Raw genomic sequence first — 16,719 nt, forward strand, 5'->3', positions numbered from 1 at the left:
CTCTATTTCCTCACACTGATTTCGACCCAGCCGACGGGCCGAATGGCACCAATCGTGCTTCGCAGCGAGGCGATGCGAACCAGAATGCAGTATATACCGTGAGTGTCAGCGGTGCGTCCTGCCCGCCCGGCTTGCCTGTTTCCTCCATGCAATTGCGGCTCCCCTTGTGGTACATCTTCGTCCTCCTCTGGGCGTTCGCCCTCAGGGGTCGAGCAGCGCCCGCATGCCGGACCTCCAAACAAGCTCGGTGAGACCTTACCAGTTCTCCGGACATAAAGCGTTCTCAACCATGTGTCCGATTGTCTACAGCGACGACGGGGACGACGATGACAGCGACGATGATGACGACGACGATAACAACAGTAGCAGCAGCAGCAACCAGCATAACGCCTGTGGACAACACAACGGCGTGAGCGGGGGAGCTGTCGCCGGTATCGTAATCGGTTGCTGTGAGTGGCATTATCCACAGCAGCACAAAGGGCGATCCACTCACAGTACACAGTGATATTCCTGCTCCTCCTATGCATCCTCCTGGCATGCTGGTATCGGAGGAGGACGCGGTCCCAAAAGCAAGTCATCTTGGCGGCGGCGGCAGTGGCCCCAACCCCTCCCATGAAGGAGCTCAGCCCTTCGTTCCGCTCCAACGGCGGTCACCCCCCTTCCATCCAGCCTTCATCTCTAGTGACGCACTCCTCGGCCTACACTGTCCCAGGACCCGTCATATACTCCGACACCATGGGACGCGGCCAGACGCGGGAGCTCCGCAACCTCCCCCCGCCAATCGCAGGCTCTGTCGACTCTATCGCGCTGCCCAACCCCTACGAGCAGGGCACCCCACCGCTTCTGCCCCCGCGCGACGACGACGCTACATCGCCAACCTCCCCCGTGTCACGCTACGCGTCAGTGTACTCCACCTCGTCGCCGACGGAAGCATCGGGCTCGCACTCGCACGCGCGGTCGTACTCGTACTCGGTCGCGCCGTCGGCGTGGACGAGCGACGACAGCGGGGCGCCGCTGCTCTCGCGAGGCACCACGCAGGCGTCGCGCCTCACGGCGACCTCCAGCCTGCACGAGGAAATGGCCGGGTACCAGAAGGCTCTCGAGGCGCATCATCAGAAGGAGCAGGATGACGCGCAGCACCGGGAGAACAGGATCGGAGAGGGCTCCGCGGTCCCGGAAGACCCGCCGCCGGTCTACCGTGACAGAGAGGAGGGCGAGTCGTGAGCGAGTGCGCCGCGCGAGGGAGAGAATCGAAACATTGGTCTCTGGCGGGTAGCACCTGTACGGAATGTCAAGTCGTCGTGACGGCATGTGTATACCCATCGATGTGAACATTATGTATGTACAAGCCCGTCTAGGCGTCGATCGAGTAGGCGGGGGGCCGGCGTATCTATACACTGCGTGTGTCAGCCACAAAGAAGCAGCGAGGGCGGAACGTGTGTACGCACTCACGCATTGAACGCAGTGGATCATGAGTCGATGTCAATGTCAGCGCCCTTACGGCGCGCGGGATCCATCCCTGCTACGGATTGACAGGGCGCGGTTCCCCGCAAGCCGCCGATATCTTGGCGAGCAGGTAGCGGAGCAGAGGGATCCCGGGATTGCTGGGTTCTCCGGAGTAGCCATGCCTGTTCAGCGCAAGATCCGCGACGCAATCCGCGGTTGACCGGGCAGAGCTGAGAACCTCGATCTCAGCCTTACGGCGCGTGAACAGCATGCGCTGTAGTTCCTTTCTATAGGTTGTCCGGACCGGCAACGTTGCACGCGTGAGTGTGCCATAGTAACACAGGTCGCGCGTTTGAATGGTAGTGCACTCACCGCCAGTCCGAGGGAATGCCTTCCCGCTTCAGCAGAGAACGAGCCTGATTCGAAGTCAGCGTTCAATATGAGAGAACCTCAGAAGGGGCCCCTGGAGGGATAAGACTCGCCTTCTTCTCATCGTGCTTCGTGATCGGTATGAGTGCATCTTTCGGAATACCCAGCCTGTCGGTAAGTTCACAGACCTTTGGTCACCCTGAGCATCGGAACAACACGGTTGAGGTACTTACGCGGCGAGCTCACTGGACCAAAGGCCCAGCCATTGGATCCGCGCTGCAGCCAGCTGATCCTTTTCGTGCTGCATACTGGTGCTGCCGAACTTGTACACGGATAGAATGTCGATTCCGTACGCGTCGCCGTCCACGAGACACAAAATAGGGATGCTGAGAGCTTCCGATGAGCGTGAAGGTCGCCAAGGAAGGGAAATTCGTTACTGTGGAGGCAAGTTCGCCGAGAGCGCATTCAGGAGTTGCCGGGTCGCGACGTCCGGGTAGCCCTTTCCCTGTTCACAGCGCGTCAGGCACGCAGCAATAAATGCATCGCACGAAGGCCGTACGGTGATCACGAGCCCCTTCCCAGGCAGGAGAGGATGGGTGCCCAACCTGAGCCGGCACAGAGTTTGAAAGACCGCCTGAATTTCGTGCATGAGCGGCAGCGGGCAACGAGGGGACCGGATATATGCGTACCTCCTTCTCCACCACGAGCACCCACGCCAACCCTTCGTCAACATCGAATTGTTCTATGTCCTCGGACAGAGGTATCAGCACCGGCTGCGGAGAATTTGTGAGCTTCTCCCTGATCAAGCTGCGATACCGTAGGCTCACCTCGCTGTCACTCAGCTCCACAGTCTCGCCGCTGTGAAGATGTATTCTGAGCCCTGACCCACATACTAGCCCCTTGGCGGATGCCCGCTATTATGGTTCTCACTCAGATGCCGGCGCGTACGCGCGAGAAAGTGCAGGCATACCACGCTCAAATCGGAGCGGCTCAATTGGAGAGTCGCCGCAAGGTCATCGACGAGCTTCGAGAAGTGAAGTAATGAGTTCCCCTTGCAAATTTCTTTGAAGTCGAACAGACGTACTCGATCAACCGTGGATTGTGATCCAAATAACTCGACATCCTTGTAGTACATATCTCTGTTTTCCCGATCAGAGGGCACGCTTCAATGGACGGATGGTGACGGACCGTTTCGTTGTGGGAACTTGGTCCAGGAGAGCTTCGTGCATGAGATCAACTGTCTTGAAGAGTTGTGCTGTGGAATGTCAGCATATATGCTGTGAATTCTGAGACTAGCAGATCAGCACGAACCAAACGGCCGTGCACTCACTCCCCTTGACCGTTGAGGCATGGCCAGAGTTCGCATAGGGGCGTTACTAGAGTGATCGCTCTTAAGAGGACTTCCTAACGTGAAAGATACCTATGCACTTACCCCGCAGTATATTCTTTACGTCTATCCGCCAGTCCCATGAAAATTTTCTTGCCGCTGGCCCTCTTGGAAGTATCTAGCGGGCGGTGTGGGCTTGGGAGTGCATCGGCCAGCTGCCTTAAAAAGGACAGAGTAAGATCCTCTAAGGAGCTCAAAGCCTCGTCTCTATGTTCCCGGGGTTAATGTACGAGCCGCACAAAGTGTTTAATATGGCATACCCAATGTCTCCATCTTCAGTGTCCTCGTCGGAAGCATCGCCCAATGCCGTGATATCTTCCAAGGCGTGAGCTGCATTGTTCTGTTGACTTGTACGGTCATCTTCTAGCACCAATGTGTCTTCTTCATCGTCTGAAATTGTTAAGGGGATGTCGAACTCCTCGTTACCGTCCAGGCTATCCAGTATCACTTCCTGGAAGTCGCAGGCAGCGCTTGTATGCAGGTGGCTGATAGGGTCGTGCTCTGACATAGCGTGCCAAGGATGATGGTGTAGAGCAAGGGTGTCAAAACGGACCCCATTCTTTCTCGCTTCCACACTCCGGAAGACTGGCAGGCTCGTTCTAGAAAGGGAACAGTAGCGAAGGTCCTTGGACGTAGCAAGCCATCGGCGTTCGCGGCGATATGGTCAAAACGCGTGGGGTCACATCGTGACTGACCGCGTCGCGTCACACTAGGAATGCGGCATCGACGCGTATGACCCGACGCCTTTCCGCCGCACCACCTTTTTGCTTAGGAAACGCCTGGATGTCGTTCGCAGCCATCGGTACCAACAGTCTCATTGCTGGCCGCGGTCTCGAAGAGACTAGACGGCCATCGCGTGTGCCTTGGCCGTGGTCGTCAAGAGCTAGGCATTGCGCAGCGATCCAACGCCAGCAGGTGCAAGAGCTGTGTGCACCGTGTTACGCTCTCCAATTTGTGTAATACTGACGCTAAACTTCGTCAGATGCTCAATATTGTCTTGAGTACGACCTAGTACGACAAGTACTTCTGCAAATTGCCGTCCCGCCCTCGCCGAGCCTCACGGCATGGCGGGAATGTATTCACCACCATCGTGTACAGAGCATCCGCTTAGCCATCATCGGTGATGTCTCCGCTGATACTCAGCTGATGACTTGCATCCATCCAATTTCAGAGCGAAACATCCATCATGCGCTTTGATGGCCGCCAGTATATCCGCGTCAATACACTGCCCTTTCCGATGGCGGTCGGGCTCGACCACGCTCCGGGCAGCACGAGCGCCCCTCCGTGCATGGTATAAAAGGTGCGCACACCGCTCCTCAGGTTCCTCAGTTTGTAACTCACCCACTCTCACTTCCATCGCATATCCACCTTCCGGCCCGGTGCCTTCCCCCCTTTCGTACTCTCTTTCATATTCACCATGCGCTTCTCTACCATCCTCGTCGCCGTCGCCTCCGTCGCGACCTCCGCATTCGCCGCATCCTCCGGGACCGGTGATGGTGTGTCCCCTCGCTGCTCCCCGCAGGACCAGCATGCTGATGCTCATTTCGTTTGCAGCTACCTTCTATGAGGCCGGTCTCGGCGCGTGCGGTATCTCTAACACCGACGCCGACTTCATCGTCGCCATCGATGCCCAGACCTTCGACACCTTCCCCGGTGCTGGTGCCAACCCCAACGCGTGAGTACCCCGTTCGCTCGCTCCCCTTCCCCCCGAGCTCGACACTAACCTCGCCACCCTTTCTTAGGAACCCGATCTGCCACAAGCAGCTCACCGCGACCGGCCCCGACGGCAAGACCGTGACCGTGCTCGTGACGGACCGCTGCGCCGGCTGCGCGCCCGGCAGCATCGACCTCACGCCTACTGCGTTCCAGCAGCTCGCGTCGCTCGACGTCGGCCGCCTCCACGGCGTCACCTGGACGCTCGCCGCGTAAGCGCGCGCCAGGTGGACGGGAGTTTCCAGAGGATTTGCTCATGATGTTTATGACCGCCCGTGATGATGTACGACTTAGGCTACTGTTTAATGGATTGTGGTGGAAGTGAAAGCTCAGTGGGCGGCGTGGCTGGCCTGATGACTCGCAGCGTGAACGGTGCTTGCCAGGACCATGCTCGTCCCGCTCGCACCTTTCTATCGGGGAATGAATGATGTGATCCAAGCCGTATAACATACAAAAAAATCAGCCCCAGTTCTTCACATCCAACTCGAACCAGGTCGGGAGCTGCCGCCAGAAGTCCTCTCGTGCCGCCTGCACTACCGCAGCGTAGTCCAGCCGACAAGCCTCGCACGCCCGGTACGCCGCCTTATTCTCCACCCCAGGCTGGTCGTCCCGCGTCTGCATAAGCACGCTGTCCGCGATCGTAAAGAGCGGGTCGGTGTTGCGGTTGCACACCATGCCGTTGACGTCGCGGATGAGCTCGAACGTGACCGCCTCGAAGGCCATCTGGCAGGCGCGCTTGAGCGCCGGCTGGACTTCGTTCCGGTGTAAGCACTGGACGGAGGGGCCTCTGGCCTCGAGCTCGGTGACGATGAAGGTAGAGAAGAAGCGGGCGCCCTGCTCCTTCCCGCGGAGAACTTTGCAGAGGTCGTCATCGGTGAGGTGGTGATGCACGCCGTCGGGGCCTGCATGACCCTCCATGAGTTGGCTGGGGAGGTAGCGCGAGAGGTCGTAGAATGCGGATGGTAAGAGGGTGGGTTCCTCAATTTCTCTTGCCAGGTTAATGAGCAGGCTAAAGATTGAAAATAATCAGCGTCATATAGCTTGAGAAATGTATAGGGCGTACATGGGATGAGGGAGCGAGGGACGCGGAGCGTACATGCCGTCCGCGCTCGTAGCGGCCTTCTCTCGTAGTTCCCAGAGATCCAGAGTCGTGGGCCAAGACACAGACAGATTACGGATGGCAGTCTCGCGCAAGCCGGCGATCTCGTATTTGGTCGAAAGCCGGAGGATGGCAGAAGCCACCGGGAAGTTGCCGACAGAATTGTCGTAAGAGAACCTGCTTAAATCGTGTATTGAGTTTCTTGCTCATGGGAGGTGGAGAAAACGAAGACTCACCCGTACAAAGCTCGGAGGAAATGGGCGAAGTCGGTGGGGTCGTCGTCAAGGGCTAAAACAGTATGTCCCTCAAGCAAGCCATGATCTTCCTTCGAGACGGCTACCAGCTGTTTCTCGAGCACTTCCGAGTGTCGACAGAGGAGACCGCGGTGAACAACAAAGTAATGGGAGCCTGTAACAACCGCGAGGTTGCCGTCGTCGAAGCATAGATCCGGATGACGGATAGGCGCTTGAAAGCCTTCCACGGGCGTGGAGAACCTGTTGGAGCTGAATTCGGAGTCCATGTCGTCGTCGGAGTGCGAGAGAACGAGAGATAGTATAAGTTACAGCGCGACAGTAGTCTTACCAAATACCCTCGACGGCAGTCAGCCATTCTTGCGGCTGCCGCTGGCTGACCAGGCACTATTAGAATTCAGCCAGTGCGCCGTGAGTTCCGTAGTACGAGGAGGCTATCTGCAGGCCTAAGTCAAATAGATATACCCTTCACTTGTTAGCAAGCACCGGAGCATTGATCATAAGAGCAGACGAACTTGGGAAGCCGTCTTGACGTATCAATGGGGCGCCGTACACTCGGCTTCTAGTGATAGACGACGCTGTAGACTCATACACACGCGGGCGCACATCTAGAGGAGACGCGGGCTGTCCTTCTAGCTTCTAAGCATGAGGAAAATTGCGACGTGGTCAGACGACCGGCCAACTGCATGGGAAGTCCTATCCATAGACGCGATCGCATATATAGGTAGCGCAAGCGTGTTTGCAGTAGCCCAGTATCAGGTTGGTCGCATTCTTCGTTCGACAGGATTGTAAGTTCCGCAGAGTTCATAAGAACATGCACGTTAGCGCAAAGTCCGCATCGTCGTGCCTCTGCCGCAGTCGAAAACAAGGAGAGGATGCGGGAAAGGCGCCGAGGCCGAGGCGGCGCATCGAAGGAGAGCGGTGACGTGAGCTGCGTGGGAACGGCCCCGACCCCAGCTCACGCGCACCAGCTGCCTTGAACCTTCTCTCCAACGTCAACGCCAACGCCAACGCTGCAGGCCTCGCGTCCCCTTTCATCGCTTCCCATCGCACTCCCAACATCCCAGCCAAACCGTGCACCATGCCAGAAACCGTCACTACTACCCCACGCGTAGTCCCTGGTGCCCCGCCCCCGCCTGCCCCCTCCAAGTCGCAAAAGAAGAAGCGCAAAGCGGGAAAACCCAAAGAAGCTAGCGAGTCGGACGTGCCTGTTGCCGTGCCCGACACGGCGACTGCTGCGTTGATTGAGAAGGCTCCCGAGGCGAGTGATGTCAAGGAGGGTGCAGTCGCACCGCAGCTGGTCGCCCAAGTATCCGAGGAGCCCCAGACCCCCGCAGAACTCAAGCTGAGTCCCATCGTGGACATGCTGAACAAACGGTTGAAGGCGAACGGAAAGAAGATTGTGAGTACATTGGCCGCGGCAGCCATCGGCACATCGTGTGCAAAGAGACTACGTCATGCCTGCTGGCACCCTCATCCGCGTCGCGTGGCGGTTGTACTAAACAAATCCTCGTGTAGACCCGGATACAACTCTACCAGAACGAGTCTCCTGAAAAGTTGAACGACGACCAGAGGCGACTGTTGAAGACCCTCCCTACTCTCGAAGCTGTAAGCAAGGAGCTAGAAGAGGTCAAGAAGGCCATCGAGGTGCGCAATCTAGGGCTGCATTCCGATCGTTCGTGTTAAAGCTTTCGGCAGGTTCATGAGGCCGAGCTCGGCCAAGAGATTGCCTTCCTCAAGGCTGAAGCCGCTCGCGCCGAGGCTCAAAGGATACGTGATGCTGTTGCCGGAGCCCAGGTAAGTGACAGTGCGAAGCGCTGCGTGTAAACAAGCTCATTACATGCACCCAGGCCGAATATCTCGACAAGACGGCAGAGCTCGTTACCTTCCTCCGGCTGCACGGCATGCTGTCCAACAGCCATCCGGATGCTCTGGCCCTGAACCTGAACGAGGCGGAGGGTATTGCCGTGTACTCGATTACCGAGACCCTGCTTCATGAAGTCAACGCTGGGAAGACCGACATGATCCGTTCAATATTTACTGGCGAGGGCGAACACCTCGGCATTCCTTGTATGTGGTGTTGCTGGCTTTCCATAGTCCTATACTGACCTTACACGCAGATTCGCGTGTTGTTGAGATCAAGGAGCGGTTCCTGAACCCTCCTCCCGCGCCACCAAAGGAGGCTGAAGAATCCCAGGAAGCCTCCACGGTATCCGAAGAAGCACCCACGCCCATTTCCGGCATCCCGTCTACAGTCGGAACCTCTGGAGCAATCAACTTCATCTTGACTGATGAGCTCGCGGAAGCCGAGGCAGAAAACGCACCAGATAGCAATGAATGGGTAGATGTGCAAGCTCAGGCTGAGCCTGAACAGCCCACCGAGGTTGAGATCAGCGAGACCGTTACCGAATTGGAGGTTAACGGGCACACTGTCGTGGAGGACTCCGTGACGATCACGACCACGACTGAGGTACGTGCGTATATGCGCCAGAGATGACTTGTTCTTGACAAAGCACCAGGTACCTACGTCTGCCTCGATCAATTGGGCCGACGAGGAGGATCAGAATGAGCTGCCCTCATTAGCGAACCTACAAGCCCACTATGGCACTTCTGGCGACGCCTCGCCTGCGATACAGACGCCTGAAGCCGACGGCGCGGTGCCTTCAGTTCCTGGAACCCCTCACGCAAATGGGCACGGTGCCCTCGTTGATGATGACGGTTTCACACACCATCACAGAGAGCACAGAGGCCGTGGCCGTGGCCGGGGTGGACCCAGGGGAAGCGAGCGGGGCGGATTCCGCGGTGGCTTCCGCGGCGGTGAACGTGGAGGTCCTCGCGGTGGATTCCGCGGTAGTGATAGTGAGCGTGGTGGCCACCGTGGTGATGGAGAGCGTGGCGGGCACCACCACCACCGCGGTGGCGATGGAGAACGTGGTGGGTTCCGGGGTGGCGACAGTGAACGCGGTGGGTTCCGTGGCGGCTTCCGTGGTGGCGAGGGCCGTGGTGGCGAGGGCGAGCGTGGCGGCTTCCGTGGCGGTGAGGGCGAGCGTGGTGGTCATCGAGGAGGCTTCCGTGGTGACCGGGGCAGTAAGCGTTTCTATCACTTGTCGAAGTTGAGGCTTGACTTCTAATGCGTTGTACTAGGTTACCGCGGCGCACCGGAGGGTGATTGGCGCGGTGGACGTGGTAGGGGCCGTGGACGAGGTAAGCCCATCACACATTTTGCTCTGCTCGGGTCGTGTGTTTACAGACACGTCGGACAGGATTCCACGAACCTCGCGGTGGTGCTCCCCCCGCGTAGGCTCTATTTTCTGCACGAGGGTTCCCAAAAGGCATGGGGTAGTCGTTCCGTCGGACTCTCGTTACTCTATAGCTTGGTCGCTGCCCACCTGCTCTCACCTGTTGTTGTGTTGTTGTGTTCTGTTTTAACAGTGCTCTTCCCTTTTGCAATATCCCGCATCTTGCTAATGGTTGGAAGTAATATTGCGACTCCGAGCGCCAAATTGCTTTTCCCGAGCAATTTCCGTTCATTCCGGAGCCACTTGCCACGTGGGTGTATGCAGCAGCAGATGCAGGCAGATCGCCCAGTCGACGACCTCCGCACCAACTATCGCCCTGCTTGAATCCGCACACTCACCACCTGTGCACAACTTACACTACACGTCCTCTCGTTAGCCGCATACTACGCCTCTTACACTCTAGACTTCACGCGGCCTTTTGGATGCCCTTCGTTCTCTCGCTTCTCAGTGTTCTCACATCATGACATCACCTCAGAGCAGCGCGCCTGCCCTGCAAACCTCGCCTTCCGTGAAGATGGTGGAAACTGAGCAGAAGAAACCTGTAACAACCTGGCTGAGCCCCCAGCTGTCGTCGTACTTCATCGCCGGAGGTGTCGCAGGAGCCGCGTCTCGGACCGTGGTCAGCCCGTTGGAGAGGTTGAAGATTATACAGTGAGTGACCGCTTGCTCTAGGGTTTGGACGAAGCCGCTAAATAATTTCAACTCTGCGTCGCAGGCAGGTACAACCGCCATCCTCGGACAAACAGTACAAGGGGGTCTGGTCCAGTCTGGTTCGCATGTGGAGGGAGGAAGGTTTCAGGGGATTCATGCGGGGTAACGGCGTCAATTGTATGCGCATCATACCCTACAGGTGAGTGGGGTTCTTGTGTATGCTGCGTCGGAAGTGGACCTGATGTGTTTTCGCAGCGCTGTTCAGTTCACAACATACGAACAACTGAAGAAGGTACGTGCTCCGTCCTCCCCGGGGTCCATCACTGCTGCACGAGAGCAGAGGCTGTTAAGCCTCTACGGAACGCGCTTGGATAATTCCGAAATGCGATCACCACCGCTACACCTATGTAAGACTCAAGGCCATGAGCAAGGGTACAGGTCAGCAGCGAGGAGGTGCAAAGGATATGTATGATTTCTGGGCGCTCAAAGGCGTTCATGCAGAAATCATACTTTTTCGGCCATCATGCGCGAAGGATGAACGTTTGAACCCCACCTTGCGTGTCGTGCCGGTTAGATTCAGTTCATCATCAACTGACTTGAGTTCTGCAGTGGTTCACCGGATACGGAGCGACTCCGCTGGACACGCCCACACGGTTGTGCGCTGGCGCACTCGCCGGAATCACATCTGTCTGTATGTAACTACTGAAACGGTCTCGCGCGGATCCCGTCCCGGCTGACCCTATCGCGTTTGCAGGCAGCACATATCCTTTGGACCTTGTTCGCTCCCGACTATCTATTGCAACGGCTTCAATACCGTTGCAAAGCCCCGTAGTATCTTCCAGTACCGCTCAACCGGCCCTCGCCTCCGCATACCACACGGCTTCCACGTCAGTGCCTCGACCAGCTGCGGCTCCCTTCTTTTCCGCCCAGGATCTGACGGTGTGGGGCATGACGATGCGAGTTATGAGGGACGAAGGAGGCGTTAGAGCACTGTATCGCGGGTTGGTGCCGACTGCGATGGGCGTCGCGCCCTACGTTGGTAAGTATAGAATTCACAACCTGATGAATCGAGAAAACTGATAGAGTTGATCCATTCCAGGCATCAACTTCGCTTCTTACGAGGCGCTGCGAGGATATATCACGCCTCCTGGGAAGAGCAGCGTGCACAGGAAGTTGCTATGCGGAGCGTTGGCGGGTCCGTATGGCCGTGATGCATTGTTTGATCATCGGGACTGACAATGCGTTTGCTAGGCTCAATATCACAATCCTTGACATATCCCTTCGATGTGTTGCGGCGCAAGATGCAAGTGACAGGGATGAACGCGCTTGGTTACAAGTATAATGGTGCCTGGGAGGCCCTGGGAACCATCGTTCGGACCGAGGGGATAAGAGGGCTTTACAGAGGGCTCTGGCCAAATCTATGTATGTCCATTGCGTCATGCGCGGATGTTTGGATACTCACGTAAATTTCGGTGCTCAAGTGAAAGTCGCGCCGAGTATTGCCACGTCGTTCTTCACATACGAGCTAGTGAAGGATGCACTCGGTGCCTCATAGGCCCCATGATCAAACCGTGATGAGCGTGGCCAAGGGTGTGGGACCGCGCGTTTTGAGAATACCAGCAGACTACCGTAGATAGACTAGTACATCCTATAGTTATATTTCGCCATTGTCCTCGGAGTGTAGATTACCATTCAGCGATCGAAACGGACAGTCGCAAATTGCAATCGTTTTGAACGGACGAGTGGTGCGGATGCATATGTTTGAGGCCAAGGCCCAAGGCACGGGCAGCTTTGATTGGCCCAAATCGGAGAATTCCGCGAATACTTGTACCGCGTCGCCGCACCGTCGCTCTCACCTCTCCCTCTCTCCCGCACCACGACGTCCAGGGTCTCGCTCTTCCATTGCTTGATGATCTTCATCTGGGCTTAGGTGGTTGTACCGTTCTCGGTGAGTGTTCCTAGAGCGGCAGCGCGAACGATCACCTCACCTCGCCTGAGCCTCGTTGCGCTGGCCCCACTTACGTCTGTTATCTGACATTGACCTCCAGTTTCTGGCGTTGGCAGGCCTTCTGCACTCAGTTCTCTTCGACCCGCATATCTTTATCACTTTCTTCGAGCCCTTCTCGGCCTGGGTCAGGTAAAATGCCCAGAATGCCGCCGTCGCAGCCACGGACCACGGATACCCATGCCTTCTCCAGCAGTGTCCCGACCTCCCTCTCTTCCAGCTCCCTCTCGTCCTCGTTGTCTTCTTCAAGAGCTTCGTCCGACCTCCTCCCCGCAGCACCACCTTCCAACTCCAGCCAATCCGATATCGCAGCGTCCGATCGCTCCGTGTCCTCACTGTCCTCGTCCTCAAAGGGCCGGTTCTTTCCCCTGGTCCTTACGTCCGCACCCCCACGCTCGGCCTCTCTCGCTAACATGGGCCAAGGCCAGTCTCGGCCGACTGTGAGTCCACCACCGCTTTCCCCGGCACCGAGCACGACGTCTAGCACCGGCGGGCGCCTGAAGCGCGCATGGGCAGGGCGGAGGAAGAAGTCGGAGGACATAACGGCGCTGTTCTCGAGCTCGCAGCGGATGGAGAAATCTGCATCGGCACCCCCGCCGTCCGCCATGCCTGATCTTGGTGAGCCGAGATTAGAGCGACCCCCGTCTCGTGGAGCGGGTGGGCCGAAGCTTCTGAACCTCCAGAACGTGTTTGGCGGGAAGAGGGCGGCCCAGCAGCCCAAGCCAGGCAAGTCCTCATCCCCCGTGCCCCCATCCCCACCGCCAAAGCCTGTGTCCGGGTCATCAGGACAGCGTATTCCGTCGTTGGCCCCACCGACCACGCCAGCCAAGGATGCGCAGTTTACTCCCGCAGCACCCATACCGAGGCCTTCTACGTCTTCTCGATCCCCTCCGGAGCAACGGCACTTTCTAGAAGGTCGTGAAGCTACCGCTTCTGCTGTCGCCACGGAGAAGGCTGCCGGGGTGCAGGAGAAGGAGAAGACCAAAGAAGACTGGCGAAAGAGCGACTCGACAATGGCTAGCCACAGCACCATCCGGCCTGGTGCTCTCTCGGGCAACCGGTCTCCTCGGCCAGTGTCTCTCGCTGAGTCCTCGCACTCCGCGAACACTATCGTGGCCCCGGTCAACAAGCGTTTGAGCGCACTGATCACCGACGCGGAGTTTACTATGTTCGAGGAAGCAGATAGCGGCGCTGCGGATGAGACAGGGTTTCGTCCACCAGCCTCAGGTCGTCCATCCCCTACTGGCTCGATGAAGGCACGGAATAGGCGGTCTGCGTCGCTGAACCTGGGTAACCTGCGTAAGGCAGCACACCAGGACACACCGTCTAGACCCTCTGGCCCGCACTCCCCAGGTCGAATCATGAGCGATAGCCCGCTCGCGTTGTCCCGCGATACGCCGACCCTTACCCGCGCCGCGGCAGCTGGGATCATAGCTCCTGTCAATGCAGGTGGCTCGGCTCAGGCCACTGGCAACAACATTCGTGGTCACCTCGCAGCCTGGTCCGCGGTACCCAACCCTCCTCCCGCTACTCGTGCAGAGCGCCCATTACCTGCACCTCCACCACCACAACCTCGGCGACCACCCGGTGCCCCTCATCCTCCACCAGTCAATCCGACATTCCGTCAAACCGCCGTCAGCATGACCGGCAGTCTCGCACCGGCCGCTGGCTTCGCAATGGGTTTCGGGAAACGGGCCGTTGAGAAGGTCGGGCGTGCCTGGGGAGGCTTCAGTTCTAGCGCGTCCAATCACTCTGGCTACTCCTCGTCTTCTTCTACTGGCGGTGCTTCCACATCCAGCGTGAAGGTCTCGGACGCTAATTCTGGCTATGCTTCGTCGCCTCAATCCGGACCGTCAGTCTGGAGGGGACGGCGAAAAGCGCCGCACGGATTTTCCGGCGGGTCGAGCATATCGTCGTTCACGTCCACGTCGTCGGAAGACCACTTCATGCCTTCCGGCCCACAGCTCGGTCGTCGGTTACGTGGGCCGAAACTGTCAAGTTCTGGTGTCAGCATCGCCGGCGGGTTGGTGTTCAAGCGCGACCTGCCCACATGCGTCCGCGAGACCGCGATCGACGACGTGCAGATAAGGCTTGCTCACGGCGATCAGGACCTTTTTCCTCATGTGGGATTCAAGCCCTTGGAATCACGACTGTTGCCTGCTCTCGTGGTGCGTTGCGCTCAGCATATCCTACGCTGGGGTGTTGAGGAGGAGGGTTTGTTCCGGTACGTTCATCTGTCGTCCTATATGTCAGGGTCCTGATGCAAGTCCTGCCCCACAGTGTCAGCGGACGGTCGTCGCATGTGGCCAAGCTGCGCTCGGAGTTCGACGCCGGCGCTGACTATGACCTTACCGAATGTGAACCAGGCGATCTGGACCCACATGCGGTTGCGTCTATATTCAAGACCTTCCTTCGTGAACGTGAGTCTCGCCACATGTATCGACGATCACTATACTGAGGCTGATGATACTTGATAGTGCCGGAGCCGCTTCTGACGAGCGCACTCCTCTCTTACTTCGAGTCGGCGCTATCGGAAGACTACAGTGGGCAAGAGAGCAACGGGGACGCTTCGCAAACGGCCGAGCCCGCAGCGAAACCGAGGTCCGCTACCAACTTGCCGCTACGGAAGCCTCCATCGCTATCGACGCTTGCCATGCCCTCATTCGCAGGCCTGCGTGCTCTCTCGGACGCTCAAGTTAACGCGCTGTCTTTCCTCATCTCCAAACTTCCAGCGGAGAATCGTGACTTGCTATGCACGGTCGTTGAACTCATCAAGGTCACTGCTGCTCGCTCCCGAGATACCAAGATGCCGCTCGGCAACCTGCTTCTCGTCTTCTGTCCTAGCTTGAACATGAGCCCTACTCTGCTCCGAGTGCTTTGCGAGGCTGATTCGATCTGGAATGGCCCTCCGGCAGAGCTTCTCCGTGAAGAACCGCAGACAGTACGCCTAGTCACAGTTGAGAAGGAGGACGAGACAAGCCAGGCGAAGTCGGCAGCACCAGTCATCGACTTGCGGCTCCCAGTCATCGAGCTCGACGACGCGGAACCCAGTCCTCAGGAAGACAGCCCTGGGGATGATGCTGTTTCTTTCGTGTCGGCACTAGAGCCCTGTTCATCCGGCCCAACGCGATCCCCGAGTCCCGCTGTGTACAGCAGTCCGATTCCTCCCCTCTCGTCATCCGACTCCCTCGACTCAGCGTCGTTTTCGGACGAGCTGGCGTCGCCTGAACCTACACCTTGCAAGGCTGCTAGTGCAAGTAAATCGGATATCGGGTCGACGCATTCGCTCACGATTCCCGAGACGACGGACCTATCCCTTCCTGCCACACCTCGCCTCATCACCGCCCCCGTCCCTTTCCCTTCCGCAGGTGGCAGCGTCCCGACTACCCCCTCCGGCCATGCACCCCTCTCCCACCGCAAATCGTATACCCTTCTCTCCTTCCCGCATCTCCGCTCGGAGTCGAGCCCCGAGGTACTCTGCAACGCGCAAGGCAAGCGGCAGAAACGTCCGTCGCTTCATCTGCTCTTCTCGAAGAAATCAAGCTCTTCACTTCCGTCGGGTTCAGACTCTACGAGCCCATCGGTCGCCGCGGTGTATCCCAGTAGTGGGAACATTCGCATCAGCGCTCCGAGGCCAATCGTTACGCATGTCGCTAGCTCGCCGCCACGCCTCGACACTACGATATCCTCTTCGCCTATCACTCTGGCCTTCGAGGAAGCCGCCAACCAGATGAAGGGCAAAGATACGACGCGGTCTGCTCCCCCCATGGTGCACGACGGAGGTCTAGAAGCACCGGCTCTGAACATGCGTTCGGACTCCGGGAGTTCTTCGATCTTCTCAACACCTCAATCGACGCCTATCGCCGACTTCTACCGCGGTCGTACGACATCGCTCTACGTCCCCGAGACTTCTGGCGAGCACGAGCTGCCCACAAGAGCACGATCGGCGACACAGGTCTCTGAGACCCCATCTCTGAGGATCAGCGTCGCGGACGCGCAGCAGGATGACTGGATGCAGAGCGTCCTGCTCGCCGCCCAGGCCGGAGGGAGCACAAAGTCGTCCTGAAGTCCCCTCTAGCGGGCTGTATGTTGCACATAGTTTAGTTTGAGGCCGGATCAGCCATCGTCGCCGTCGCAGGCGTGCGGTTGCGTGCGTTCCGGCAGACCACCATTCCCCCGCCTCGTTCTCCATATGTTCTGGTCAAACATGGACATGTCGTTCTTTTGCTTAGGTACCACGATCAGTCTCCGTACCGTCTTGTTGCTCCACACGCTGTCTCCCGCCTCATGGTCGCTCAACTTCAAACTCTCATCACGTCGCATCACCATTTTACCTAGCGTATCGTAACGTCTGTGTCGTCTTCACGCGCCCAGCTTATGACAGTAATACTATTACAATCTATCGCAATACATGCGCTGTTGTGCTCTTCTACATTATTGTCGCACCAACGTTCCCATCTGCAGAATAATTTCCCTGGGGACGTCCCCCGCACAACCCC

General features: G+C 57.9%; 7 protein-coding genes across 7 annotated transcripts; 5 read left to right on the plus strand and 2 right to left on the minus strand.

Annotated features, from left to right (window-relative positions):
- Positions 1 to 146: 146 nt before the first annotated feature.
- TRAVEDRAFT_43380 (uncharacterized protein) lies at positions 147 to 1,224 on the plus strand (the record flags this gene model as incomplete). The annotated part of the gene is made up of 3 exons (XM_008035636.1): positions 147 to 247; positions 310 to 449; positions 503 to 1,224. The coding sequence occupies 3 exons, from the start codon at positions 147 to 149 to the stop codon at positions 1,222 to 1,224; spliced, it is 963 nt and encodes a 320-aa protein (XP_008033827.1).
- A 298-nt stretch (positions 1,225 to 1,522) lies between these two features.
- On the minus strand, positions 1,523 to 4,268 carry TRAVEDRAFT_34319 (DNA topoisomerase IV alpha subunit; the record flags this gene model as incomplete). Its single annotated transcript, XM_008035470.1, has 14 exons — positions 1,523 to 1,733; positions 1,819 to 1,862; positions 1,929 to 1,983; positions 2,049 to 2,201; positions 2,253 to 2,320; positions 2,375 to 2,449; positions 2,505 to 2,588; positions 2,643 to 2,729; positions 2,786 to 2,839; positions 2,900 to 2,954; positions 3,004 to 3,070; positions 3,127 to 3,191; positions 3,248 to 3,394; positions 4,264 to 4,268. The coding sequence occupies 14 exons, from the start codon at positions 4,266 to 4,268 to the stop codon at positions 1,523 to 1,525; spliced, it is 1,170 nt and encodes a 389-aa protein (XP_008033661.1).
- Positions 4,269 to 4,538: 270 nt separating this feature from the next.
- Positions 4,539 to 5,247, plus strand: TRAVEDRAFT_141737 (uncharacterized protein). Its single transcript, XM_008036219.1, has 3 exons — positions 4,539 to 4,698; positions 4,757 to 4,877; positions 4,945 to 5,247. The coding sequence occupies exons 1-3, from the start codon at positions 4,620 to 4,622 to the stop codon at positions 5,129 to 5,131; spliced, it is 387 nt and encodes a 128-aa protein (XP_008034410.1). The 5' UTR covers positions 4,539 to 4,619; the 3' UTR covers positions 5,132 to 5,247.
- A 127-nt stretch (positions 5,248 to 5,374) lies between these two features.
- Positions 5,375 to 6,534, minus strand: TRAVEDRAFT_113630 (uncharacterized protein; the record flags this gene model as incomplete). Its single annotated transcript, XM_008036220.1, has 3 exons — positions 5,375 to 5,924; positions 5,979 to 6,191; positions 6,251 to 6,534. 3 exons carry the CDS (start codon positions 6,532 to 6,534, stop codon positions 5,375 to 5,377), a joined length of 1,047 nt encoding a protein of 348 aa, XP_008034411.1.
- An 812-nt stretch (positions 6,535 to 7,346) lies between these two features.
- On the plus strand, positions 7,347 to 9,720 carry TRAVEDRAFT_161174 (uncharacterized protein; the record flags this gene model as incomplete). Its single annotated transcript, XM_008036221.1, has 8 exons — positions 7,347 to 7,667; positions 7,784 to 7,912; positions 7,964 to 8,062; positions 8,116 to 8,335; positions 8,386 to 8,735; positions 8,785 to 9,352; positions 9,410 to 9,469; positions 9,529 to 9,720. The coding sequence occupies 8 exons, from the start codon at positions 7,347 to 7,349 to the stop codon at positions 9,564 to 9,566; spliced, it is 1,785 nt and encodes a 594-aa protein (XP_008034412.1). The 3' UTR covers positions 9,567 to 9,720.
- A 358-nt stretch (positions 9,721 to 10,078) lies between these two features.
- On the plus strand, positions 10,079 to 11,770 carry TRAVEDRAFT_114616 (mitochondrial carrier; the record flags this gene model as incomplete). Its single annotated transcript, XM_008036222.1, has 9 exons — positions 10,079 to 10,215; positions 10,280 to 10,414; positions 10,471 to 10,511; positions 10,817 to 10,910; positions 10,974 to 11,056; positions 11,120 to 11,254; positions 11,315 to 11,410; positions 11,467 to 11,637; positions 11,697 to 11,770. The coding sequence occupies 9 exons, from the start codon at positions 10,079 to 10,081 to the stop codon at positions 11,768 to 11,770; spliced, it is 966 nt and encodes a 321-aa protein (XP_008034413.1).
- Positions 11,771 to 12,360: 590 nt separating this feature from the next.
- Positions 12,361 to 16,621, plus strand: TRAVEDRAFT_69222 (RhoGAP-domain-containing protein). The gene is made up of 3 exons (XM_008036223.1): positions 12,361 to 14,444; positions 14,501 to 14,640; positions 14,698 to 16,621. The coding sequence occupies exons 1-3, from the start codon at positions 12,367 to 12,369 to the stop codon at positions 16,284 to 16,286; spliced, it is 3,807 nt and encodes a 1,268-aa protein (XP_008034414.1). The 5' UTR covers positions 12,361 to 12,366; the 3' UTR covers positions 16,287 to 16,621.
- Positions 16,622 to 16,719: the final 98 nt, after the last annotated feature.

The sequence above is a fragment of the Trametes versicolor genome (assembly GCF_000271585.1).
Source record: "Trametes versicolor FP-101664 SS1 unplaced genomic scaffold TRAVEscaffold_2, whole genome shotgun sequence".
Lineage (NCBI taxonomy): Eukaryota > Fungi > Basidiomycota > Agaricomycetes > Polyporales > Polyporaceae > Trametes > Trametes versicolor.